The 26,639-nt window shown below is 41.8% G+C and overlaps 1 protein-coding gene across 1 annotated transcript; it reads left to right on the top strand.

Moving 5' to 3' along the window:
• The first annotated feature begins 239 nt into the window (after nucleotides 1-239).
• CCDC13 (coiled-coil domain containing 13) lies at nucleotides 240-26,103 on the top strand. Its single transcript, XM_026046187.1, has 15 exons — nucleotides 240-601; nucleotides 3,765-3,913; nucleotides 6,464-6,606; nucleotides 8,565-8,654; nucleotides 9,390-9,506; nucleotides 10,720-10,824; nucleotides 11,993-12,157; nucleotides 13,200-13,376; nucleotides 14,870-15,076; nucleotides 16,374-16,510; nucleotides 18,537-18,620; nucleotides 19,448-19,576; nucleotides 22,068-22,222; nucleotides 24,716-24,827; nucleotides 25,362-26,103. Exons 1-15 carry the CDS (start codon nucleotides 384-386, stop codon nucleotides 25,519-25,521), a joined length of 2,148 nt encoding a protein of 715 aa, XP_025901972.1. The 5' UTR covers nucleotides 240-383; the 3' UTR covers nucleotides 25,522-26,103.
• Nucleotides 26,104-26,639: the final 536 nt, after the last annotated feature.

The raw sequence follows: 26,639 nt of genomic DNA, 5'->3' as shown, positions 1-26,639 counted from the left end.
GATGGTTCTTTACTTGTGCCGCGTCAAGATAAAAGTATAGGGTGGTGCTGCTCTTGGGGAAAGCTGGGAGGGCCGGGATCCTGTGTGGCCCACATGGCTTTTAGTGGGAGCCCTGTTGTTAACACATGAGCTCGGGCACCCCATGACCTGCTCCTCTCTAAGATGTTTGTCTTGATTATTTAAGAAAAATAAGTAAATAAAACATCACTGTTGGAGAGTCCAAAGCTGCCACCTTTGGAGGCCCTCGATGGATGACAGGAGCTGGAGGAGAACAAACTATCCATGAGGAAAAGCTACTGAGCTGCTCCTGGAAAAGGACGTTTGGAAAGCAAGGTTGACCTCTACTGCTTCCTCTTCCCTTCTCCTTACGCTCCCAGCAAACGATGGCCTCAGATGTCGGCGTGAATGAGCGTTTTCAAAGCCAGTTTAAGGCCCTCCAGGAGCACCAGCAAAGGAGGCTGCAAAATCTGATGGCAAAGAAGAAGGAGAAGCAGAATTGCCAGAAGGGCAGCAGTGGTGACACGGCAGGGGCTTTCGGGAGCCAGAATAACCTAAATCTGCTTGAAATTGGACATCCTGAAAATGATGATGTCAGCAAAAGGTAAAGGTGTAGCAGCCCTGCTTTGACTTTGGAGAAACACTTTTGCATCTGATTTTAGGAAATTCGCATCGAGTCCATAGAGCACTTGGTATCTGCAGCCATATACTGGGCTTCTGTTGCCGTAAGAAAAGTCTCAACTTCTTAATATATTTATCCACTGTCATGTACTCTTTACCTTTATGGGGGACTTAAAGACGGGGGCTCTAAGGGAAATGCTCCCTGGGCAGCTAGGTGCTATCTGAACAAGCCCTGTCACTCAGGATCACTGGTATCTACTGAACTGGTGGGGAGTGCCTGGCTTCGTACACGGTTTCCTGACTAGTTTCCTAACAAGTTTCCACTGAAAGATCTGGTCAAAGCACCACACGGCTGCGGTGCCAGCAGAAGTGTTCCCGTGCCTGTGCCCTGTCAGGCAGCATGACCTCATTTAGCCGGTCAAAAGACTCCACGGGAGGGTCTGGTGGATAGAGTTGCCTGGCAGTGAAGGCATTCAATGGGGTTATGCAAGGTAAGGGGTTAAATTTCTCTGAGGACAGGGGTTTGGATTTCCTCCATTACAAGCAGGACTTTAACTGTGAGGACACTGGGTATATCTGGAGTGGGTCTCTCTTAATCTCACTTTTGGAGCTCTGTGCATAATTCAAATTTCTGCTCCATAAAGTTCAACTCGGGTCTCAAATCTTTCATCTTCCTCCTAGGACATTGCTGGTCCCTCTGACCCAATTAATAAGTATAAATACAAACTAGAGCAGGTCTGAGGTTGGAAGCATCCCAAGGATGTTCCCAGTTCCTACAGTGCTGGGCAGGATTTACTGCTCTTCAGGAATGAAACAGGCTGAAGAAATTCCTGCTGCTGCCTCCCATTCTCCCCCTCTACAGTGGTGCTGAGAGCTGTTGCAGGGCCCTGCTGGAACCTGGATGCACTTTCTGAGACAAGCGGATTTTTACCCCAAATAAGCTCAGTGATCCAGTTTATAGCTTTAGCCACACAGACTGTTCCATTGACACCACGATGGGGTGGTAACACGTGGTACAGGAGCAGGAAGGAGAGGCTGTGTTAGTAGAGGCTACTCCCTGCTCAGCTTGAAGGTTTGATTAATTCAAGATGCTCTTACTTCGTTTTCGGTGGGATTTATTGTAGGAGATTGCTGATTCATGTGGATCATCCTCTGCCTCTGGCATCCTTTGCTTACTTGTGCAATACCTTCATTCAGCAAAAGTGGTATGAGTATCTCATATCCAGGCAGGCCAAGCTGCTTCTGGAAGGGTTTCGCTGTTATATTCTGATACTGCTTTGCAGTGTTCCCATGACTGCAAGGTAGAGTTTGTTCCAGAATAACAGGGCTCCATTTGTTTTGCAGTGACAGTGATATCTGCATATCATATTTGTTTATAAAAGCACTTTAAAAGCATTTCCCATCTCAGAAATCTTCTGAGCTCTGGGAATTCATTTTCCCTCCCTTCCCTCCTCAGATATTTTGTTTAGGGAAGTGGTTAGCTGACCTTTCTGTCCTCAATTTTCTTCTTTCTCTGTCCTGTGTCTTCTCTGGTAGTTTGATGCACTTCAGGATTAAATGATTCTTGCCATCATGTGGACACATGGAGCTGAGAAAGGTACTTGCCTGAATTTCAGTCCCTGGCCTTGCAAACAGGCTTCCCTTGACTTTAATTTCTTGAACAAGGGTGAAAAAACTTTCTACTGCCTGTTCTTTTTGGTTGGATTTCCAGAGCTGGGCCACTTTATGCCTATGTAATATATAAAGTAGCATGATGTGATGTGACAGAGAGGATACTCCAGCTGTGTGCAGTTGGGATTTCTATCCATCCCAATAACAGTAACATTCATCAAGTAGTGGAAGTGAGCTCTGAAGTAGACATCATTGATCAGATGCACTAAGAACACAGAACTTTTATTCTTTTCAATTCTGGAACTATTGAGAATGATTTTATGCACGTGATTGTGCCCCAATTAAATCTGAACAATTTTGTTGCCTGCATCCATGAGTGGTACATGAGGGGAGTAACTTAATTTTGTCTTTTCTCTGTCTGAATTGCTGCTTTCTCTGGTCATCGTCTTTGTAAAAAGCTGCCTTTGATCTCCCTTTGATTTGTGGCTTTGAAACAGAAATGCATTGCTTAATTATGGATTGTGAAGTGTCTTGTACATTGAGTTTGCTCGCTGTTTTTTTTTTTTTTCCTAGCACTGTCATTTATTCTGACATGCACTTACAGAGCGTGTATTTAAAAGCTAAATCCAGTTTGAGCAAAAATCTTGCTTTCTCAGTATGAAATCTGGCTAAATTGTGGGTTCAAAGTTAGATCATGTCAGTAATTCTCAGGCTTCATTCACTTGCCCACACACTGAATGTCAGAGAGGCTCTGGACTCCCTACCTGGGCCCCAGAAGTTCTCCCAAAGATCCTGCGTATAGGCAGCTCAGATATCCTGGGCCAACTTAAATAGAAATCTCTGTCAGCAACTGAATCGAGCCCCTCCGGCTTTTAATCCTGGATTTTATGTTTGGAGGAGTTGTCCCCTGTGCTGTAAGGGAGCAAAGAGATTAAAGTTTCTCATTATCTTGATGTCTTGGAGAGATGAAACCCTTAAATGTTACTAAATGTACTGAAGAACAGGAGAAGTGAGGCTGTTTCCTCCTTTTCAGAAGGCTTTCTGGTATTCATTGTTTCTAAATGATGTCCAAAGAGTAACATTAACAATACGCTTTGACGTCAGCCAATCCTGGTGGGAATCCAAGAAAATCAGACAAGGACACAAGAAATTGGTCTTTCATGAGTTGCCATGAAGCATTCAATTTTTTTTTTTTTAAAAAAGAAAACCTCAGTAGTGGCTTTTGTAGTTTATAGTGAGAATTTCACTTAAGGGGTCTAAGGCTAACTTTGGAAAGGGAATGGGAGCTTGTGCTGGCGTGGTATGTGTAGAAAGTGAAGTGTGAATATCACATACTAAAACTGAGTCTGCCTGGTTTCCCCTTTAAAACCAAATCAGTAAGAGTGACTGAGATGAGACTTTTCAGTAACCTCAGGAGCCCCGAAAACATACTTATTCTGTGATGTTTTACCCCAAACAACACAAGGAATTGCAGAATTTCTGAAGAAGAAAGAAGCTGACAGTGATATTTGCCTTTGTGTCTTGTCTTTTTTCAGGTTGCTTGAGACTGAGAATGAACAACTCCAGGATCAGCTTCGAGAAGTCAGAGATGAGAATGGGAGACTGTACAAACTGGTGAGAGAGAAAGATTTTGAAATAAAACAACTCCAGAAGAAAATCCAGGAGGACAAACTGGCTCTGTCAGGTAAACACAATAACTGTATTCACGTTACGTTATTTCCAGTGTTTGCTTAATGCTGGTGACAGTAGAGCTAGGACAGTGGATTCAGAGCGAACTAAGCAAAACTTCTTTGAGGAAATATCTTGACATCTCCTTACCCTGCTTCCTTACCTGCTTCATACTTAAAAAAAAAAAAAAAAAAAAAAAAAAAAAAAAAGACAACATGACTGGAATACTTGTTATAGTAAAAAATATTTCAGTGATGTTGTGGTTTTCTTTCCCTGAATAAGTTTCTGATAGGAGGAAGCAAATTCATCTCTTAGATGAGAAGGAATTGTCCTCTGACACTCCTTGTTGAGCTCATTCTGATTTTTCATACTACTGAAATCACTTGGATCTGAATTTTGAAAATACTCAGACATCTAAATATTCACTTAGTCAACGCTTAGAGTTGCTACCTAAACTTGCAAGACCTAAGCTGACGCTGTTTGACATGGACAGTTTTCTGAAGTTGATGTTTCCTTTTTGCTGGAATCCTGCAAAAATTCCTCTTACAGGAATTGCTTTATTGGCAGTGGGAAGTTCCTCACTGTGATTTGATTTGACATGATGATCTTTATATGTGGAATGGCACATATGCTTAAAGATCTATGTCTTACACTCAGTTTTATGAACTGCAAAATATAGATACTCCCCATGATGGAAAACGAGTTTTTGGAAGGACCAAAACGTTTCTGAAATTCTCTGGGTTGATAGGAGATGGCCTAAGGCACAAAATGTTAATGATAATTACAGGTCCCCTAAAAGAAGCATTGTGCTCCTGTGGAGTTCACAGTGGTCTGTGTTCCTCATGGATCTTTTGCGAACTTGCAATTACTGACACAAAAAAAATAAAAGGCAATGACTCACGGAAATCACATTTGAAAAAACTCTCTATTAATGCTGATGGGCAGGGTTGCAGCCTTCTCCACTCTGCCTATCCAGGCCCCTTTCGTTGGAATGTGATTCTGTGAATGCCTGAATAGGGCACATGCAGGACGCTGGCTGAAAACAAAGTCCGTGTTCAGCTTTTAAAGTGCCTGAAAAGGGAGCTGTGTAGTCTGAACCTCTTCCGCTGGGTGCCACTGTTGTTCAGGACAGCACTGATGACTGGGCTAGCCGCAAAGGGGGAGTAATACCCATAAGCAAAAGTAAATAATGCATACATTACACCTGCATTCCATATAATTAGCTATAATTTGCATTTGGGAGAGATGACAGACTGTTTCTGGATCCAGGACCAGGAGTCAGAAGTGCTGTCTTACCTTCTTTATCTGATTCGGTTTCTGGCTTGTGGCACTTTGCTCTATGCCTCTGTCTTCCTTATCAGCACTGTGGCAAAACCTCACACACTTTTCCGGGAATTAGAAGTTTTAATTAAATGTTTGCAAGACTCTTACATGGAAGCACCAGCCTGTTTTGGTTTAGTACTTACTGTGGTACTTAGTAGCCATTAATTATGAAAAGTAAGGAAAGCACACATATGGTAAAGGGGTAAGGATAGTGGAAACATTTAAAAATTAGTTCATTACTTTCTTTACAAGCTTTTTAAGTAGTGACATGTGGTCCTACTCTGTTTGCAACTATACATAGTCCCTTTAATTTCTCTAGGGTTCCGTGGGACTCAGAATTCACTTAAGAATGATGCATGTCACTTGTCACTGACAGTCCTCAGAGATGCCAGTGGAAGAGCCATTACTTGGGAATACTGAGAGTGAAAGGGTTGAAGAGCAACAGCCTAGTTCCATCTTCATGTATACTTTCCAGGATCTGTTGTTGCAGGCTGGTATTCATTGAGAGTTAAAGATTTCCTTGGATGTTTTATGGAGTTATATTGATTGTACACTTACATAAGAATGTTTTTTTCACAAAAAAGCCAGGGGGAACACAAGTCAGTCCTTCTTTACCAATGGGACTGCTTTACCTCTGACACTAATCAAACCCTCTCTGATGAGGAGCTGAATAAAAAGTCTGTTTAAAAGAGCCCAATAGTGCAGGAAGACTCCTTGTGTTATTGTAAAGAACATATAAATAGGCGCAATGAAATTTTCCAAATGTTATCCAAACCTAACTAAAATAATGTGTCTAACCTTTTAGGACTGAGATCTAGAAAAGCTTCTGTTTCAACAGCTCTGCCAGCAGTAAGTAGCCAGCTCAAAAGAGCACATTGTCCCTAATGTGCAACAAAAACCTGTTCTTAACAGACCTTTACAGCGAAAGGCAGAAAACACCTCTGCCCTTTCTGCACAGTAATGTTGCTACTGCAGCTCTCATGGCCTCCTGACATGCTAAAGGGTGCAATTTGGCTTTCCTAGCCGCAGTGCTGACTCAGTGCACCAAGCAATCCAGCTGGCATCACTGATGTCTCTTTCCCCTTAGCTTTTCATGTAAGTGCTTGGCACAGCTCTGGGACTAATGAATTAAGACAACAGAAGTGTGCTGTGTACTGGCCAGAGGTAAAAAGCATCATCAATTCTGAATAAGAATACATTACAGAGCACATATAAATCCTTTGCTTTTTTATGTACTTTTCAGGGACATCTGGTTTAGCTGGGGATATTGCAGCTACTAAAATAGTTGAATTGGCCAAGAAGAATCGGGAGATAACTGCTGAGACCGAGAGTGAAAAAGCCAAAGTGAAGCAACTGAATAACAGAGTCAAAGAGCTGGAGCGAGAAGTGAGACCTTTTCTGTTCTTCGATTGTGATGGAATATAGAAACCCAGCTTTTGGGGTAGAGAAGCTTGAGAAACTGGGGGTTCAACATTTATTCCAGTCTGAATTTGTTTCTGCATCCATGTTTGCTCTGAGGTTTTGTCTTTTCTATCTGTGCTAGGAGGGAGGGATGTGTGTCCCTAGGCGTTCCATCCTTGCTGAAAGGGGGAACTGAGGAAACGTATCAATAAGCTATAATGAGCCAAAGATTTATGAAATCTAAGTTTTTCTCACTTGTACATGAAGCACAGAGGCTTTTCAGTATGGCAATGATATTTTAAGATTTTTTTTTTGTGAGCAGAGCAAATTTCATACCATGTTGTCTTACACCCCCACCTTACTAGTCCTCATCATGAAAGTTTTATTCCTCCGTTTAATGAAATCTGTTTTTAGGCATGAATACTTATGGAACTGCAACAGTAACAAACTATCTCATTTAAGATGGCAAAATTTCACTTAGGCAGGTTAATTTTCCTGCTTTAGTAGAGTTTTGGGGGGTTTTTTTGTGTGGTTTTGCAGGACTTATTTTATTCAGGTGACTGTATATAATTTGGTCATTGGCTAGGATTGTCCTTACACAACTCTGGAGAACTTTTGCATCATTGTAATGTATTTTTTCTGCATTTTGCCCACTTTGAAGAGCTCATTTCAATATATCAATAGATTTTATGATGCTGACAAATGCATTTTGACTCAGTCTTTTACCATCACTTATTTTCATGAATCATGCATTGATCTGGATTGTACCCCAGTTACCCAAAAGATAAGGAAAAAGTAGATGAAATTTTTGAGAGCTGCATAAATCCAGAGTGTTCTCATCAAAGAGGCCTTGTTGAACAGTTGACAGGCTGACGAAGACGTGTCACATGTAGCTGAGGACATACTGAAGTCACACAAATAGGGCAGCTCTCTATGAATAATTGCAAGAAAAATCAACTTGATAACAGTCCTCTGCGGCAGAAATGTAATGATCAGTATTCAAACAGAAACTTCAAATAATGTCAGATATTGGCAGGAAGAAAAAGAGGAATAGCCATTCTGGGGAAGTCGGTCATGCTCAAAGCAACTGACAGTTGTTGTTGATCAAAGCAGAGATATAAATATTAGGTTTGTCCTAGTGTGTTTCCTGGACACTAACACCATCAAAATCACAAACAAATGAAGTAACCTGAGACAGTGATGAAACATCACGTGAGACCCCTGCTATCACAGCAACCAGCAGATTCACATCTGTCAAGTAACCCCCTTAGTTGGATCACCTTCTAGAAGGACCTATCTTTCTCCACTGATTATAGGAAAAATCAAGACTACTGAAGTGCAATTCAGTTGCCCATACATAGATACTATTAGAGATACCAGTTCACCTCCCAAACATCCACCCAGGGCTGTCAGATATGACATAGGAATTGCAGCTTGATAAATGTTACTTTAGACTTATCCTGGCTAAGAAACAGAACCTTCACATCATTTACTAAATCTCAGCTACAGGACATTAGATAGTCATTTAAATTTCTTTTGTGAATAGTAATTTGCCTTTTTTATTTTTAATAGCCTATGATTTTTATTGTAAAGTGAGTATACTGTTATTCAGCACCTAGATTGCATGTCCTAATCTCTCCTGTGCATGATCTAGATTTGTAAGTATAAATACCTGTTTTATGAATCTAGGATGAGAAAATCCCCCAGAAGTATCCAGGCGTCATAACAGATCCTATCTCAGCAAATCAGAAACACTTTCACTGAGGTTCTTCCACAGCAAGAAAACATAACCTTCCTTGGGATAAATCTCTGGAAAAAAAAAAAAAATGGAATGGTTTCCTCTGACTGGATTTGAAAAACAAGGAGAAATGATTTTTTTTTTCTGCTAGTGTGAATAAACATTCACATCCAAATTGCTGTTTTTTTTTTTTTTTTTTTTTCAGCTACAGGCAGCCATGGGAAAAATCCATGCTCTTGGTGGTGGTGACTCAGGAGTCAAACAGTCTACTCTGAAGATGATAGAAGAAAACTTGGTAGGAATTGTAATTGTATAGAAGAATGACAGCAATGCTGATTGTCCCTTATTGTGCAATCTCTTTCTTCATTAAAAAGATGAATCATTGTCATAGATTTTGTAACCAAATTGCTCTAATTCCATTTTATCTCCAAAAATAGGGAATACATTTGCATGAAACTTTAAAAAAAAGTATTCAGGGATCCTGGTGGATCTGTGCTTCCTATCACTCAGTGGTAACAGTGACTGTGAAAGCCTGGCTGATTTAACAGCAAAGTTCAACATCAGAGGGTTCAGTTCAGACAGGTCTAGGTCCTGTTCCCAGCTCTGCCATATGCTGCCTTGGGAATGGAGAGCAAGCTACCAAATTTCTCTATGTCTTTAACTCCTGAGTGTTTGCCAAAGTGTTTGGAGTTTCTTTGCGATTGGAGAGGATCATTCAGGTCCACCGCTGCGCAGGGAGCATGAGCAATCTACTAGGATACAAAGCTCTGCTCTGAAAGTATTATACTTAGTCCAAAGAGCAAGAGTTGAATCTGATCTTCTGTGTTTTGAGAGGAGCTGCTTTTTAGTCTGAAATTACCTTTGCTGAGAGGTCTCTTTATCTCCTTGAATACATGTGCACCTTTCTGTTCTGTACCCACAGATCCTAGAGCCCTAATTTTCCTTATCACTGTATATTCACGTTTTTCCTAGTCACTTCAGTTTTTCATTGGACATTCTGCCCTTACCAAATCCATTCTTCTCTTCAAAGGCTGAAAGTCCAGAGGTGAAGGCCTTGCAAGAAAAACTAACTGCAGCTAATTTCAAAGTGATGGAGTATCGTAATCAGCTCCAAGCCACAAAACAAGAACTGAAGATGACTCAGAAGGTACTGCTCCAAGATGCAATCTATGGCGAGAATCATGTGCAGGAGAAACACTCCTGTTAAAGCCTGGAGAGGCTTCTTTTCCTTTGGTTTTTGTGTACTTGTACAGAGGAAACAGGAGACATGGGAGTAATGGTTTCACTGAAAAATCTATGCATATGGACACAGATTTTGTGTTCTCCATTCATAAGCAGATGACTATTTCCATTATTTCTATCAGTGTGATAAACACAGATTCTTTAAGGTTGAAAAGTCTCAGTCCAGCAAAACAGGTCTGCCATTGACTAGAAGACTACATTCAATCCATTCCTCTTTGCCAAAACTTTTAATTATGTATTTACTTTAAATGTCCCATGGAAGTCAATAGGATTTGAGACTGTCCTTGAATTAAAGCACATTTAAACATTTTCCTTGATTGACATCCAGAGTAACCTTTTCCTCTTTGATTCGTGATGGATTTTAATGCTTGCTTCTGCACTCTGCTTGCTTTAGTTTCATCACTTTGCATGAGACCTGCAATGCGGATTAGAGTAGAGAATATGGTCCTAAAAATAGAACTGCTGCTGACCTTTTTATAAATAATTCAAATGCTCTTCATACTAACTTTAGCTTCCCTTAATGTGTCTGCTTCACAACTGTGCAAGAGACTGGCTCTGTGCCTGATGACAAGGGTGTGCATTAGTTTGTATCTCTACTCTCCATGTTTAGTTCTGGTTATGTATTGCTGGTATCCAAAAATATTGGCATATATTGAAAACTGTTAGTAATGCTTAGTAAACATTGGTGATGAATTTGAAATCCTCTTTTTACATAAGTAGTGTAGTTTGACATCCTGCTATATTGCTAGATAGTACAGCTTGATGCTCTCTAAAAGCAGACGGCAAATTATGGATTTGTGTTTGCCAAAACAATAGCTGAAATTTTTTTTATCGTTCCTTTTAAAAGCTACATAAATTAGTGATTGAACTTCAAAATACTGAAGTATTTTCCTACCCACTTCAGCAAGTGAAATGATTCATGCTAGCCCACCCCCTCCAACCATTATTAATGTCTAATAATGATATGAAACAGCTTACATGGGTTACTCGATATTAGCTACAGTCATTAAAGGCTGTTGTGTACACAACAGTGTTTTGCATTTACTCCTAAAGAGGTTTCCTTGCACTGTCCAACATGTGCTTTAGCTTTGTTGTTAATGCTAAACCCTTCCTTGTAGCTTTTAGCAAATGAAGTTGGTGAAGATGTGAGTATTCAGAGTCTCCTGAGCCATTCTGGCAGCTGGCGTGGACGAGCCCAGCAAATCCTGCTTCTCCAAGGCAAGGTGAGTTAAGTCCTTGCGTGGGACTGTGTGCGGTGGGTGCCAGGCTACTCTCTCCAAGTACATGTGTTTACTTCAGTTTGCAGTAAACGTACTGTTATTCTTCGTTAAGTAATTCTTAGCATCTCTGCCTGCTTGTAAGACATAGCCCAATAATACTTCTTTCAAGTAATTTGGTACATGAGTCCTGTTTTTTTGCTGTTGAAATATGTTTCTATGAGCTGTGGTTTTTTGCACTCTTATTGACTGAAATTGTCAACCTCTGCTTTCTCATGAAGAAAATACATCTTCCCTCCATTAGGATCCCTGGCTGACGCTCCTCTGAAGTTTTTAGGTACTGTCCTGAATTCTGCTGTGCTGTAGAAGTTTCCCTCTGAACCAGCCTCGCTAGGCTTCTTCCATTGTTGATGTAAATCAAGTCAACAGTCATGGTGACGGAGCAAGGTCAACTTGCAAGACTGCCCAGAACAAGGCAGAAAAACTGCTTTAGCAGGACCCACTTCCCTCCGTTGACTGTAAAAGAAGTCTGTAGTGAATAGCTAACATTTAGGGACTGCATTCAGTTCCACATGTGTACCCTGCACTATACCAGCTGGCATGAGACATGTATCCCATTATTGCTTAGGAAGGGTATGGATGCCCTGTAGGTCCTGTGCCATATGTGCCAGATGTCTCCAATGTCCCAGGGCATCTAAAGAGCGCTGGCATTTAAAGTTCACACTATGCCTTGTGCCATACGTGCTGTGGACATCATGAGTCGTGATTCCTCTACAAGTTGAGATGCTTAAATATACAGGAGAAAATGGGAGTATAATCTAGAGTATAACTGTTACCCACACGTGTGTCCAGTGCCATTTGAGATGCTCTTTGCTGGGAAGATCCCATGTGGGATCTTCCATGTGGGTCTCCCATGTGTCTTGGGTCTCCTATAGCTCTTGTGTCCTTTCCCCTCCCAGGGCAGGTGCCTTGGACGCCCTAGGCACCTGTATATTTGTTACCAGCTAGAAAATCTTAGTGTGAATGAACAGACGTTGTGTTGGTCAACCATAATAATGTTAAGAAGTAGATGGCAGGATGCTAACACTGAGCTCGCTTTGGCTGTGTGTGCTTTAATGCTGGACCAGTGTATTCCTGGTAAAGGGCCTGGGTGAGTCGTTATCTTGTCCCCTAGGTTCGAGAACTGGAGAGTCGCCTGTGTCAAAACAAAAGCAAAACGTCAGCAACTGAAATGGATGATGAACTCCTGGCACTTACTGATCCAAGGAAGTTGCCAGTCCAAGAGAAGAACTTGTTGAAGATTCGCAGCTTGGAAAAAGAAAAGAAAGAAGCCTTGGAGGTAAAACCTGTGCCTTAACAGACTCCTAGGTGGAATATTTAGTGGTAATAACTTGGACATTTTGCATTCATCCCAAACAACCTTTCTAAGAGGTGTTCTGGAAAGGGGTCTTACCCTCCATCTGTCATGTGTGGTTGTTACAAAATATAAACAGGTGTCTGGTGTTTAGGGTATGAGAGGGGCTGTCACTGGTGGTGCATGTTGTAACCCCAGAGTTGGAAAGGATTCACAGAAAGCACTGAGCCAACTATATATATTCACATTAGCAAAGCTCATTTCCCTGTGCTCCTTTCCTATATTCAGTTCTGTAAAGGCCACTTGGCACCTGCCCAGAGGTTGATTAGCTGCTGCTTTTCTCATCACAGCTTAACCATGCAACAGGGTGAGCAATGGGGTGATACAGACCTTTCACTCTTGGCACTGAGAATGAAAGGGAAGATTTATAGCCACAGGCACACAGCACAGGGAAGGTTTTCCTTGTTAACTGTGAATCTGCATAGCTTCACTTCTCACTTTGTGTTTCAGGCTCTACTCATGATACCTTTTCCTGTACTTGTCAATACTAAATCTCTAGCAGATTCCTTGATCTATTTAATTTGGGCCAAAACATGGCTCAAGAGACACCACCTGCCAGGGACGCTTTCTAGTATGCAGCGAGGATATGGCCACTGTGTATCGTTGGTAGAAGAGTTTCCCCATGGAAAAAGTTTATCAGAAGAATATTCACTTGAATGGTGAGGTGAATGAAAGATCAGGAACACAGTGAATTAGCTTTTTACACAAAATTAGCATGCTTCCATCCATGTGCTGGATCAACGTAATTCACTTTTATTCGTAAAGCAAGTAGATCTCTTCTAATGCTGGCAAGCAGGTGGTGAATAGCAATGTGTGTAATTTCTACTGAGGTAGGGAATATGGGATGCCATTTCCCTGATTTGGATTCTGTCAGGCAACTTGTGATCCCTTGAACTCACCAGAGCACCTAGGGCTGGGTGATAAGGCGATAGCTGTCATTTCTTATGATATATTTGCCTCACTGCAGAAACTCTCTGGGGAATATGATGCTCTCCAAAAAGATCACGAGGAGGTGAAAAAAAAACTTGATGCCTCAAAAGCCAGGAACAAAGTGCTGTGCAGCGAAGTGAAAACGCTGAAGGGACAGATCGTAACCCTGCTGGAGAAGGGCAAACACGATGACGAGCTCATCGATGCTTTGCTGGTACAGTATGACTATTATCACTGGTCCCAGGCCCTGCAGATCAGTATTTCCTATAACTGTTGAAATGTGGCATCATTTGGTGACACAGACAGCCCTAGAATATGCAGGGGCCAGATGAATCAAACTGTGACAGCCGGAGGCTTTATAGCCAGCTAAAGACCTTCTGCACTCGATATCAGATGGAGCAGAGGCTGCAGAACAGCACCCGGGGTGACACTGCTGGAGTCAAGTGGCTCTAAGCTGCACTTGTAGTAAGAAATATTTTGCAAGATAGAAAGAAGATTGTTTAGTAAGTAAAGGCTTAATTCCTGACTTGTGAAGCTGAACTCTTCTGCCATCCCTGTTCTAGCAACCCTATCAGTAGTTCTGGGTTTTGTTCCATTTTCTGGAATGGCTGCAGTTTCTCACTTCAGTTTGTTGTATTACACAGCCCCAAAAAACAAGGCCTCAAGGATAAATATTAAACCTTGTGCACATCTACCTGCACTAGCTGGAACTGAGAGGACTCAGCCCTTCCAAAATGAACTGCATTAACAGGGACCTCAGATCCAGTTGATGGACAGCTGCAGTCATGTTCTTGCAGACCTGTTGTGTTCTTTCATGATTCCAAGTATTTTCCCCAATTACATAATGAGAAAAAATAATAGAAAATATGTCACTGTTTTAATTGTGTTAATTCTGTATCACCTGATCCAGCTCCTCACAAGCTTAAAGCACTAGCATTTCCTTTTTTCGGTACATAAGGTTTAGCTAATGCATGCTAAGACTAAGCTGGCATTCCTCTTTCTGCACACCAAGCAGACTTGAGAGGAATATTGGTACTGACCAGCAGATTAGTTAAATTAGAAGAGCCAAATTAACAGTTCTCACTTTTAGTGAGAACACTCAGGCTTAGGACAATTATTACAGAAGGCCACAGGTAAAACCAACTGTTAAAACAGCCTAACCACATAGCTGTCTTTTTGTACTACCCTCATTTCTCACTGTCACCATCACACAATCTATTCATGTTCTGATTTCACTAAAAGGACATTGAAATCTTTTCCTGTTAACCAATTTACAAGAACAAGGCTACCTTCTTAGCCAGAGCCAGCCTTTCTTGCCACAGTCTATGTCCAAGCTCCCAGCAAGCTGCATCTTTCAGTGGACCGTGTCCTTTGTACTTGCACTGTCCAGTTTCTGAAGTCTTGTCCTTACCCAGCGGGATGTATCTGGGTGTTAAAAGTGGATGTGCTCCTCAGTCCTTACAGTGAATAAGTGCTGAGAGCAAGATAAGGGGATCACGTGCTTAAGACATTAATGGACAGAATTAATCCTTGCAGTAGCACCAGAGACATCAGTTTGCTTAGACCAGGAAAAATGGCTTTGGCAGGGGAGAGGATTGTCTTAGCATTCATAAATGTGTTTGTCTTGGAGGGTATGAAATACCCATGTGTTCTTAAACCCTGTATACGGAGGTGAACCTGTCATTCATTGTTCCTATTTATTTTCAGAGCCAGCAGAAGCAAATGCAGGAGATTTTAATGCACCTGAGCCAACAGGATGAGAAGAACAAGGAGTCCCAGCAGATGCTAGGGCAGCACTTGAACAGCGAGGCTCAGAAGCAAAACTGCCTTATAGAGCAGCTCAAACAGATGGTGGCTGAGCGAGAAGCAAAGGTTAAAGAACTGGAAGAAGAGATTGGGCAGCTCACACTACAGGTAGACTGACGAAATGAAGGGCACGTCTTGCCATCGTTTTACATCTGCTCTTTCTTCCCTCTCTCAGGTTGTTGCTAGCTCAAGATGGCAGTATTTGCCCTCTTGGCAGGTTCTTCTGTTTGAGTGATGATGGAGTTCTTGTAACTGAGAGTTTCTTTCCCATTTGTCCTTACCTTTTCCCTCAAGCTTTTTAAGCTGCAGAAGACATAAGGGCATCAGTTGCCTCAACATGTGTGTCTCTGTGCCATGGCTATGCTATGTGAGTGACATGAGGGGCTGGACTGCAGAGAGTTCTCCTCGGTGTTTAGTATCTTTGGCTGCTGATGGCGGCAAGCAGGCAAGCACAGCTGAGGCCAGCATCACCAGGCAGCCCCAGTAACCTGCTGCATCCATCACGGGAGCAGGGGGACCTCTAAAAGTTACCCCCTTCTCCCGCCTGTAAAGCCCTTCCAAAAATTCCTCTCCGAGATTGCCAAACTGTTGATATGAATATGATAGATCTCAGCCATATGGAAGTTTTATTGTGCAGTAGAAGAATCAGGAAGATTGGCTCCTTATGGACCAGTATGTTAAAAATGTTTCCCACCTTTATGGCCTGGTGTTACAAGCTGACAGATGCAATCTGATGCTGTCCTCGGAGCACAGCCATAGAGATTGAGCGTTAGTCTGCAAACCTGCCAAAGGCTCCTCCTTATTTACAGCCAGGTTTTGTGTTTAGGCGTCTAACTGCCAATGATAGAAAACAAAGCAAAATTCAAGAAGAAATAGAATGGGAGAAATGGAAAATTATACCTTAAACAGGCTTTGGGGCTTTTACTTTTTAACTTTTCCTGTTACACTGGTCTTCTTTTTTGTCCTATGATTCAACTCTGAGTGATAGCACTTCTGCACCTCATAGAGGTGATGGTGAGACTGTGAATCTGGCAGTAGTGGGATCATAGAGCTGAACTCTTATCTTTTTATCTTTTAGAAGATAAAAATTAGAGAAGGAGAATAAACTAACCCTGGTGGCAGAGTTGTGGGTTTTCTAGCAACACTGTGTGCACCCTGTCATTTCATAGGAAAATGCACTTTTTACTGGATTGTGCTTTTGTTTGTGGCTTGGTTTCCATCTTGCGAGGGATGGAAACTAAAGAAAAGCTTCTGAGAATGTCTTGTAAATCAAAAGTTATGATATACATGTAGCAATAGCCCTAAGCAGCTTGTGAGGTAACAATGCAACTCTTCCTCTGAACCAAGTGAGACCATTAATACCTTCAATTAACAGACATTGACATAATTAATCCAACATTAACAGAATAAATCTGCCCATCAAGGAGACAGCTCAGGAGTCGCTGCTTTATCACCCTTTGAGCACTCAGAAGATACAAGTTTTACTCTACTGAGGACCCTGGCATCAGGCAGTGATGAGGTTGGAAGGACTGGATCTGCTCGGTAAGAAGACCCAAATGTCAATGTTTAAAATAACATGAGTTGCTCAGAAGCATCATTTTCCCAGCCAGTTGTATCAAACTGCAAGCACAGTTTGCAAATGCTATGGCAGCCTGTTTACAGAATATAGGAATCTTTCTCCTTGGACATTTGTCTTGGGACAGAGGAAGATATGTGGATTTGCAGACATCGCTGCATTTAGCACGAGGGTGGTGCAGCTAATTGCTACTCCGACTCAGATGAGGTTTATGTGGTTGGCTTAAGTGCCTTTGATTCTTGTCTTATTATGAGAAACAGGGCTTCTAATGAGCAAGCTTCTGAAAGCAGAGTGGGAAGTTAATACAACACTGTTTTAGGTCAGCACTAAATCACTGATGCATTATTAAAATCAATAAAGATATTTCGAGTGGGATTTCCTTGCAGAGATGTTGTTGGGTTAATGACCACATTAGTTGTTCTTCACACATACGCTTTTTCAAGCCTTACTAAGGACTATTAATTTACATTAATCTTAAAAACAGTCATAGGTCTGATTTTTGTTTAAAATAGTGCTACTGTGGGATACCTTGGCTGTGTACAAGGACCACAGACACTAGTGGAAATTATATCCTTTCCTAGAAAAAAAATGCTGTTTTCATTGCTAGAGCATTCATGATCTAAATGAGAATGTGGTCTTGAGACTCATGTTAGGAGAAAAGAGGGAATTTTCACAAAGATCAAATTGCAGTTAATTTCTCTTATATAATCTTTTAAAAACTCCCTTGCCAGTTATTTTTCAGCATGGAGTTTGGCCTGAAAAAATGGCAGGTGTATTCCTGAGAACAATATTACTATGAATATATTTTTTTAAATCTTCTGAGTATTTTGGAGTTGAAATTAAAACATAATGCTTACTTGAAAACTTCCTGTCTTTTTTTTTTTTTTCATTTTGCCTGTAGCTCCAAGCAGTTTCTCTTTTATTTATTTGTTGTTGAGCATTCCAAATATAAAATCCCCTTGAAAATGCACATTCCTACTTTGTTTCCAGCCTGTAGATTTGATTTCTACAAGCTGCTAATAATTTTTGCTTTCATGAGGTGTGCCGGGGATGATCTTAGTGTCTATGAAAGGGTTTTGCTGCAGTGGTGGAAAGGTAGCTGGCGGTGGCTGTTGTGAACATAATGCCCTGTATGGGCTCCTTGTTGTTCAAAAGTTGGGTGACAGGGGAAGAATCTGTATTTTATTCCATTTTGCTGCTCCTGATAACTTCAAATCTCTGCTGATGGTAGGTAAGAGGACAGGGGGAAAATCTGGGCTAGGAAATGACTTTATAGAAGTTGCAATGCAGAATTTATTGCTGGAGCATGTGATTTTGTCAGGAAAATAGCAGTGTGTCAGGCGGGCAAATGAATGAGTCTGAGCATTGCAAGAGCCGTGGATAATTTGGTCAGCAGAGGTCACTCCATTAACTTTAATATGCTGATAAACCCTCTATCTCATTTTACTTTAGTGAATTGTCTTTTTCCTGTCGGGAAAGATTAAATGAAATCTGCTATAAATAGGAGTAAAAATCCCCTTGGAGATGTCAAAGTGAAAATCTGCGTTTGTAGATTGGGCCACTTTTGTCATTACCAGCCTCAACTTGGGTTTGGGATGGATTAACCAGACATAGTCCTGGAGGCAGTTGTACCTATTCTGTAGTATTAAGGCTCATATCCCCTCTTGGCTGCAGCTTTTAAACAAAGAAACTTGGGCTTAATCTGCAGGGACTTGCCTTTAGGCAGCTGAGTTCAAGATCTGAAATCAAAGATGGATCGCAAAGATCCAACATGGATCAGACAGAGTCTGCTGGAGACACAAGGTGCTTTTGCAGCACGTTTTGGAGCCCGAGAGCAAGCTAAGCCATTATGCATGTGATGTATATTTAGGTGGCTGTGAGTGTCTATCTCCTGTAAAGCAACAATAAACACAAATTCCGGAAAATAACAGGAGCTCCTGGAGAGCTGCCCTCTGCAGAGCCCAGTGCTGAACAAAGCTCTTTCCCTCTTAGCACCGTGTCCAGGATGGGTCATACGCTTGTGGAGTCGCCAGCTACCAAACCTTCCCCCTGCTGTAATAGCATCACACCTGCAAGGTATGGATATAATGTTCATCATAAAGAAGAAATATCTCCTGCCAGGCTCTGCAAGCTGCTGGCAGCCTCTAGCCCATTCCCCCTTGTTTCTATAACTGGCATTTCTTTCCCCATCTTTCCTACCTCATAGTGCCAAAGGGTGCAGACACAGACTCCACTGACTTTTCCCTCTCTTAATTGCTTCCATTTATTGCTAGTTTTATGCCCTCATAAATCCTGTTTCTCCTTTCTCACTCCTGCACCCCCCATATTTCTGCATGTTTTTATTTTTGCTCTAAAGGAGCAAATAAATATTCCAGTGCAGAGAGAAAGGGGAAGAAATGAAGTACATAGTGATGGGATAGACAGAAAAACTGTCCCATTCTGTTCATCACCTTGTTAGATAGAGAATGATCATTGCACAAACACTGCCTAAAGTCTTTTAGTTAGGGAAAATCAATAGGCTGCTATTTAATAGCTTAGTGGAGCACTTTGGAGAACGCCATTCAGGCGTCTCTTGCTTTGGCAGTAGCCGCAGAAGGAGAGTCAGCATTTGTGAACTGATCTGCAGTGAAAGTTTCTTTTCAGGGGTGATGGGAAGGAGGTGCCGAGCTGCAAGGGAAAAACCTTCCTTGCTGAAACCCACAGCTGCTCTGTTTCCTCCTGTGTCTTTCCCACGTACTGCAGTGTAAGCTGGTTGGTGCTGGGGGGAGGTAGTGAGCTGGGCTCTGCAGCCTCGCCGGGTCTTGGAACAAGTGCATTTTGCTCATTTTACAAAAGCCCCCTTTGTTTCCTTTCTCTCCTTTGTGGCCCGAGACACTCACTCTTTTTGCTTGTGCTGCTTTTAGGCTCGCCGGGGCTGGCAGCCCGGCCTGGCGCGCGCTGCACAGCCGCATCGCGGAGCACAGGGCGCTGTGCCAGGCCGCCGAGGTGGAGCGGGACCGGCTCCTGGGGCTCGTCTCCGTGCTGCAGAAAAGGTAGCGAGCGGGCGGCTCATTCCTGCCTCCTCCGTGGGATGCTGTAATTAAGGAGCTGTCAAGCAGGCAGACGTGTGATAGAGCAGGTGGCACCGCATGCCCTGCGCTGCCCTGTGATGCTCCCTTAAATGGGGGCTTTAAAAAAAATTCCGCTCGGTTTCACCGAGCAGCTGATTTTTTTTTATCCTTTTAGAACAAAGAGCAAAAAAAAAAAATGGAGTCATCTTCAAGCCTGCCACACCTCTGTGCATCTATAAGTGTTGTATTTATGCACACGTCATATTATTTAGGCAGCAATATTAATCGTCAGTAGTAAATACTGCAATTCTCATTATAATCTGACTTCTGTTACAGAAGTTTTTGCATTCTTACAAGTTTCATCGTATCCTCTTTTTTATTTCAATTAATTTCTTCTGATTTAACTGAGGTAGAGTGGTAATTTTTTTGTTCCATTATTCAATTCAATTTAATACAATGTTGAGACCCAGCCATGTTTAAGGAGGACAAAGTAAGCAAAGTCTTTTCTCTTTAGATACCTTTCAGCTACTGATTTTTTTTTCCCACAGTTACAAAATGCATTATTTGATTCCCAAATCTGTATTCGAACTTCTAGGAAGACACTTTTTCGCCATGGTGCTTTTGAAGACAGTACATCTCATTTACTTTCTTTATTTTCTGCCAGTTACTGTTTCACTTTGTCTGTCTTTTGTTCTGTACAACTGATCATGGTCAGAGAAAGACATTTCTTTATAATGGTTGAAAAGGTATTGTCCCCTGTTGCTTTTAAGGGCTAAATCATGGAAATACACAGTTTGCAATTCTATTCACGTAACTCCATGTGCTTTTAATAGAGCTAAGCATGTTAGATAAGGACAGAGATGGGAGCGGTTGCTGAATTGGGGCCACAATGAATATGGGATAATGAAGTCGGTGAAATGCACAGTTAAGAATAAAATGTACCATAAACTGATGATTCAGCAATTCCATCATTACCAGTTATCAAGAGTTCCTTGAGGTAAAGTAAATTTTGTGAGGCTGTGTTCAATAACTCTTGGAATACCTCAGGGTAATATACTATCCAGTCATATCTGAACACAAATATATGTTAAAAAAAATCAGGCCTTTGTCCCCTTTGCTTTCCTTTTGGAGCATAGGGCAACCAAAACTCAAGCAATATATATGATGCTTAAGTCGAGGGAAGTTCACTGGAAATGGTTGTGTGGATTCCTCTACAGCAAGAGCGTGTAACAGCTGCCAGAGTTTAGGATTTGCCTTTTGCAGTTGGTTCCTGCACAGCAGAATCCTTTCAGAAGAATAGACCATAACAAGTGTTTTGTAGGATCAGTTCCCTGGGGGAAGAGCCAGAGGAATGTTTCAGTGCAAGGCACTCGCACAGACAGAAGCTTTCATAAGAAATGACCAGTTATGTCCTTTCTCCTGCACTCGTTTTCTAATGTGGATGGTAGGGGGACCACCTGGTCAAATGCAAGTTTAGTGAACTCAGAACCACTGAAGAGAAATATGTTTTCACCGAGCGTGTCACCAGCCTGCTAATTCACTGCACAGGAGGCCAGCGTCTTGCCTGTAGCTAGACTGTAAAAACAGTGGTGTAATTTTATTATAGCTAAATTATTTTTCACTTATTTTCACAGCTAGGAGGGAAACAAGACTAATCAAATCTCTTGATTCAGGGAGTAAGCAGCTGTCACCCGTGGGGTCAAAAAGAAAAATCTTTTATTTCGAAAGACAGTGAGTCAGTTCAGGATTCATTTGATACAGTGAGTCAATTCCGGATTCTCTCTGGCTTTAAATTCCTTTAAATCATTTGACATTAGGTACTACCCCAACAAGATGCACTATTGGCTACATTTGTGGGTGCACAGCAAGTTTTTGTGGCTAATTGTCAAGCTGTTATGTGGGGTAAGCAGAGAAGTTTGCTCTTCCCTGTGAAATTCCAGGGTGGCTCATTATTTTCTCTTCCACTCAGCTTCCTCCGTGGTAGTTTCTGTTGGCCAGGTTTATTAAAAATAGTATTCAGCTGCTTTTTGCACTTTCAGATAAGCCATGCAGAACAGCTAAATGCTAGATAGTGTTTTTAGAAACGGCTTCCCATCCAGATTTTCCCCAATGCAATTTATTATTCCTGTAATTAATGATCTCCCCTCAGCTATCTGCAGCCAGCCTGCTTCTCCGAGTGGGAGATTTACCCAAGGAGTCAGTGCTAAGAAGCAACCTCCATTAATGGACCAATTATTTATAACTGTACTCATTAGTTAATTCTGTTTTGCATCCACATTTGGAGGATGTTGTCTGGAAGGATTGCACTGGGATTTCTGCCTTTGGATACAGGGAAAATTTTTCTCTTCCTTCTTTGAGGAACTGTGCAGCATGAAGCAGAATTCAGTACTGAGCCTGATTAGTACGAGGCTCCTCGCAGTCATGACATGAAGAGGCTGAACTATTGTTTGTTTTGCTTTGTTTTGCATATCAGGGTGGAGGAAACCAGTGATAAGGTTTTGGAAGCTGAGAAGAAGCTTCAAGAAGAGCGGCGTCGATGTCTCGCTTTGGAGCAGCAGCTTGAAAAACTGAAAGTGGATCCAGGGAAGAACATGAGTGCCCAGAAATCTGTCCCGAGGAGCAAGGCAGGTGAGGTGGAGCGCTTAGCAAGGAGAGGGTCCCCGGACCGTCTCCATGGTTAAGAGATATCAGGGATATGTGGATTCTCATCTCAAACCTACACATGTGCTTGACCTCGCACACTGTGATTCAGACCTGCTCAGAGCAGTGGACTGATACAGAAGGTGAAATCCTGGCCATGTGTAATTCAGGGGCCTTTACTGTGAATTTTAAATGTCCCCAGGACTTTTGCCATATGATGTTTTCATGGGATGAGGTTCTAGAGGAAGAACTTAATGCTGCTTGGTATCCACACCAGGCCTATTGCTGTGTTCCTCTTCTGCCTGAGGGATTCATCTGAAGGTTAAGAGCAGAATTAAAGGACACATCCCAATTTAAGTCCTGTCAGTGCCTGTGATAAACTGTTGCTCATGATGAAGTAATTAGATCTGGTGTAATTTATTATCCCATGAACATGATAATCTCCTGCTATAAATATGAAAGCCTTGCTAGCCTAGTTAAAGAAGAAGAATTCATGGCAAGGTGTAAAATTTTTATTTCCCTGTTCAGAACCTTTTAATGCTTAAGGACTCTGATTCTGTAAAATGTCTAAACCAATAAAATGGCACATATTCTTAAGGAAACTTTTACAGTGATTCCTCTTTTTATATGTATTTTTATAAAGTAGAGAGTCTTTAAATGCCAAGAGACAAACACTGAACAGTGATAGGAAGTGCTACTTAAGCTGTGTTGCTTTTCTCTGTTTCTCCTGTCCTTGTGCACTTGGACACATCCATGTTTGGCCACGAGCTCTCTCTTGTGTGGTGCTATTCACACTGGAAACTAGGCTGTCCTGTGCAACATGTGTGTGGTGCTCAGGACCTCAAATGAAACACTGCCCTTCACCCATCTAGGGTACAGAGGGAAATTAGGCACACAGGAACAGGATTCTGAGGAGCTTTTGCCCTGGATAGCAACTAAGCATATGGATGATGGAAAATTACTCCTGTCCATAAAATACAGAAAAAGTAGCACAGAGGAACTTAGAGCCTGTCTTCTAGAGGAGCATTTAACTGATTTCTTTTTTTTTTTTTCATAAGAACCTGATAGCTTCAAGTGTTCTGTTACCCTACCTGTAGATTTCCCTTGCAATCTCAAAGAGATGCAGTGATCAGCACTGAGCTGTTCTGGTGAGGCTGTGCTATAGAAATGGTTTGGTAGATCACTGGCATTTTGTGCTTGGAGGAAGCAAGCTGTAAAAACAGCCTGCACAGTACTCTGGTGTGACAGGGTCCCTCTGACTAAATATTTAGTTCATTATCTTACCTGCCTCACAACATAAAGAAAATGAAGTAAGGATCAACACTAACACTAGTAAGAAAGAAATCTCCATGTCCTCCTTTGAAAAAACTTAGCAGCACCTAGTGACTTGGCAAAACACTCTGGAATCTGCACAAGAAGCCAGGCTACAAGGCTGTAATTTACCTTTTCAGCAGAGTGTGTATGTTATCTGAGTGCTTTCATGCCAGATAGTTGAGGAAATAAGAGATGAAAAACTTGAGTATGTAATAGAGACTAGAGAACCCACTAATTTACATAATGTTCCCTTTTCTTTCTGAAAGGACAAAATTGGAGAGAGCTGATCTAATTACCAGTCTAATGTTTTTAGTCTCTTCAGTTGGAGGGAAGTAGATAGGGATGCTGAGCGGCTAGGAACAACCTACTTGTGTTTTAAATCTATTTTTTTTGCTTGGGATTTTTTTCTTATGGCCTTATCCAAATTTCTAATTTCCAAAGAATCCAATTTCCAAAGATAATATAGATAATTAACAGCAGGTTTTCCTTAAGCCTATAAAATACATCATCAAGATAAAAGCATCTTCTTGGTTGTGTAACTATTTCTTCTTGTATGTTTTGCTTCTCCAAACCCAGTAGTGAGGTTCAGAAACCAAGATCTTTCTCTTCTGAGAGACTCTTAATTAGGAAAGTATTCTTGATTTAGCTTAATTTTAATTGCATTTATACATGCTTTACTAAGTTGAACCTATGCTGAACCTATACTGTATTTATGCTGAGGATCACAAGGTGTTTCACACAAGCTCTTTTAGTGTGTGCCTCACAAATATTATCACAGTTATTCAGAAAGCAACAGTTGTCACCAGCTTAAATGAAATACAATGACAAGGTAAAGATCAAAATAATGCCATTCAGCCATTTCAATCATCTGTTATTTTGGCCACTTTAGTATTTTTGAATCTTTTTTTTTTCCAATTATTAAGTAGGTAAACACTTATATTACTGTTTTTAGCCATGAAATGTAAATGCATGATGTTTTACTTTGACTGAAAGGAGATTAAGAGAACGTTGACTCCTATATATTTACAATATATTCATGCATGTATGAAAAATTTGGCAAGCTCCTTAGTAATTATCCACCACTTCCTGCAATTTACTTGGTGTGTCAGCAGTGAAAAAGATCGCTCGTTTGGTTTGTTAGAACTTAATTTTTGGTTAAATCTACAGGTCAGCCCACTAATCAGTCTAGACTCACCTGGGACGTGAGCAATAAAGAGCTTTCTCCAGCCCAGCTCTCCAAGCTGCCCCTGGAATCACAGATTCAAGAGCTGAGCACAAGGTATGGTTTCCCTTCCTCCATGCTGTGATACTGTCATCTTCTTCAGAAACTCAACAGCAAAGATTCACTGTTGTCCCCCTAACAGTGATGTTATGCGGCCCAGGTCCTCAGAAGATGGAACACAGCAACTGAGTAGAAATCACAGGAAGTCTGTGAGCTGTTCTTTATCCAAGTCACTCTTATATAAACTTCCTAATAATTATACAAATAATAAATACTCCAAATGTGTTAAGGACAGAGCACTTGCAGAAAAAGACACCTTTTCTTTTTGTTTTAACTGTTGATAGCAAGCTTATTAATGAAATTAAAATCTTCATCTCTAGTAAGACAGATCTGAAAGGGGTCTTCACTTTCTAATATTCTCTGTCTCAAAGAGAAAAGGAACAAGTGTTTTTGTGTCTGCTCTTTCTCATGCCTGTCACAACATACCAGAGGGCCTGTGTTTCAGTGTTTCTTCTCTGGAGCAGAATCTCTGTTTTCATTTGCTTTGAAGCTCCACAGCTCACATGAAAGTTTCCTTTTGTTTCCTCATAGGCTTGTGATCCAGCTGGATGAGAATGAAGCTCTGAAGGCTGCTTTGGAAACTGCTGTGAGAATGAAAGAGGAAGACTTTAAACTGTACCAAGACACAATGGACCAAGTGAAGGAGATCTTTCTGCAGGCCCTTCGGCAGCAGAAACAGGAGAAGAGTTAAGCAAGATATTTGGAATCCTTCGGACTGCCAAGGAGAGCCTTGGCATTATGCCCATGAATGGAAACGCAGCGTAAGAGTAGTTTTGCAGCATCCGATCATGCCATTTCCTTAGCATTTGCAGGAGAGGATGAGAAATGGTGTTGGGCAGAAGTATAAAATCAATGAAGATTTTGCATTTCGGCAAGTTCTGTCTGGAAAACTTAACAAGCAGCTCTCAGCCTGCACGTGCTACAGCTTGCTGGAGCTGAGGAAGCTGCAGCTCTGCAAAACTTCCCCTAGTTCCAGCAGAATTTTCCTAGAGAGTGCTCAGTGCCTACTATGCTGCTGCCTTTATCTGCATGTGTAAGAATTTGCCCTACAAAACTTACGGCAGCCCCTTTCCAAAGCTACGGCAGGAGCAAGTTGAGTTGACTTTTTATCAGCACACTGATACCTGTCTGTGAGGCTTTTCTGCAGCACTTAAGTGCTGCAGGAGTAGATTAGCCTGACCTGGGGATATGTGCAAGTGAACTTCGTGGAGACTCCACAGAGCATCTGGCCTGTTTCTGTGCCTGAATGTGTTAGCAGTGATGAGAGCTTTCCCTGCAGAAGTAGAGAGACTGTGAAGATTACCCCTACAACCAGGCAGGCTTACTTTAAATTCAGCTCCTGCAATAGCTGCGTCTATACGAAACTTGCCTTCCAGGATACAAATGCCCAATTTCTTGGTCTCTGCATTCACCCGTCACTCAGGCCTTGTTCTCACTAGGAAGAGAGCAGGAAGAAACGCTAGCAAAACACACGGCGAGCTCTTGCCACGCTTTTGGTGGTGCTGAAAACCCTCACATCTCTGTCATTTTCCCGGAGCACGGTGAGAACACGGGGTGCACACTAATCAGGCATTAACATGCAGCTTGCCAGCAATGAGCCACCCTCGGGGACCGCAGGCAAGCGTAGAGCTACTCGTTTTTGTACAGTGCTGCTTTGTTTCTCGGTTGAAAGTCTTTCAGAGCTCTGCTTTCTGCTTCTCTTTGTTAGCCTCTTTCTGCAGGTGCAAAGTTTGCCCCGTGTTAACCCCCGCCATCCCCACAAAGTCACTTTGCAGCCACCGCTGCCTTCCCCAGCAGTGGGAGCCGGTT

This window comes from Nothoprocta perdicaria, unplaced genomic scaffold (assembly GCF_003342845.1).
Source record: "Nothoprocta perdicaria isolate Ctin4 unplaced genomic scaffold, notPer1 scaffold_424, whole genome shotgun sequence".
In the NCBI taxonomy this organism is placed as follows: Eukaryota; Metazoa; Chordata; class Aves; order Tinamiformes; family Tinamidae; genus Nothoprocta; species Nothoprocta perdicaria.
The sequence above is the reverse complement of the archived record's forward strand: the minus strand, read 5'-3'. Positions and strand labels throughout refer to the sequence as shown.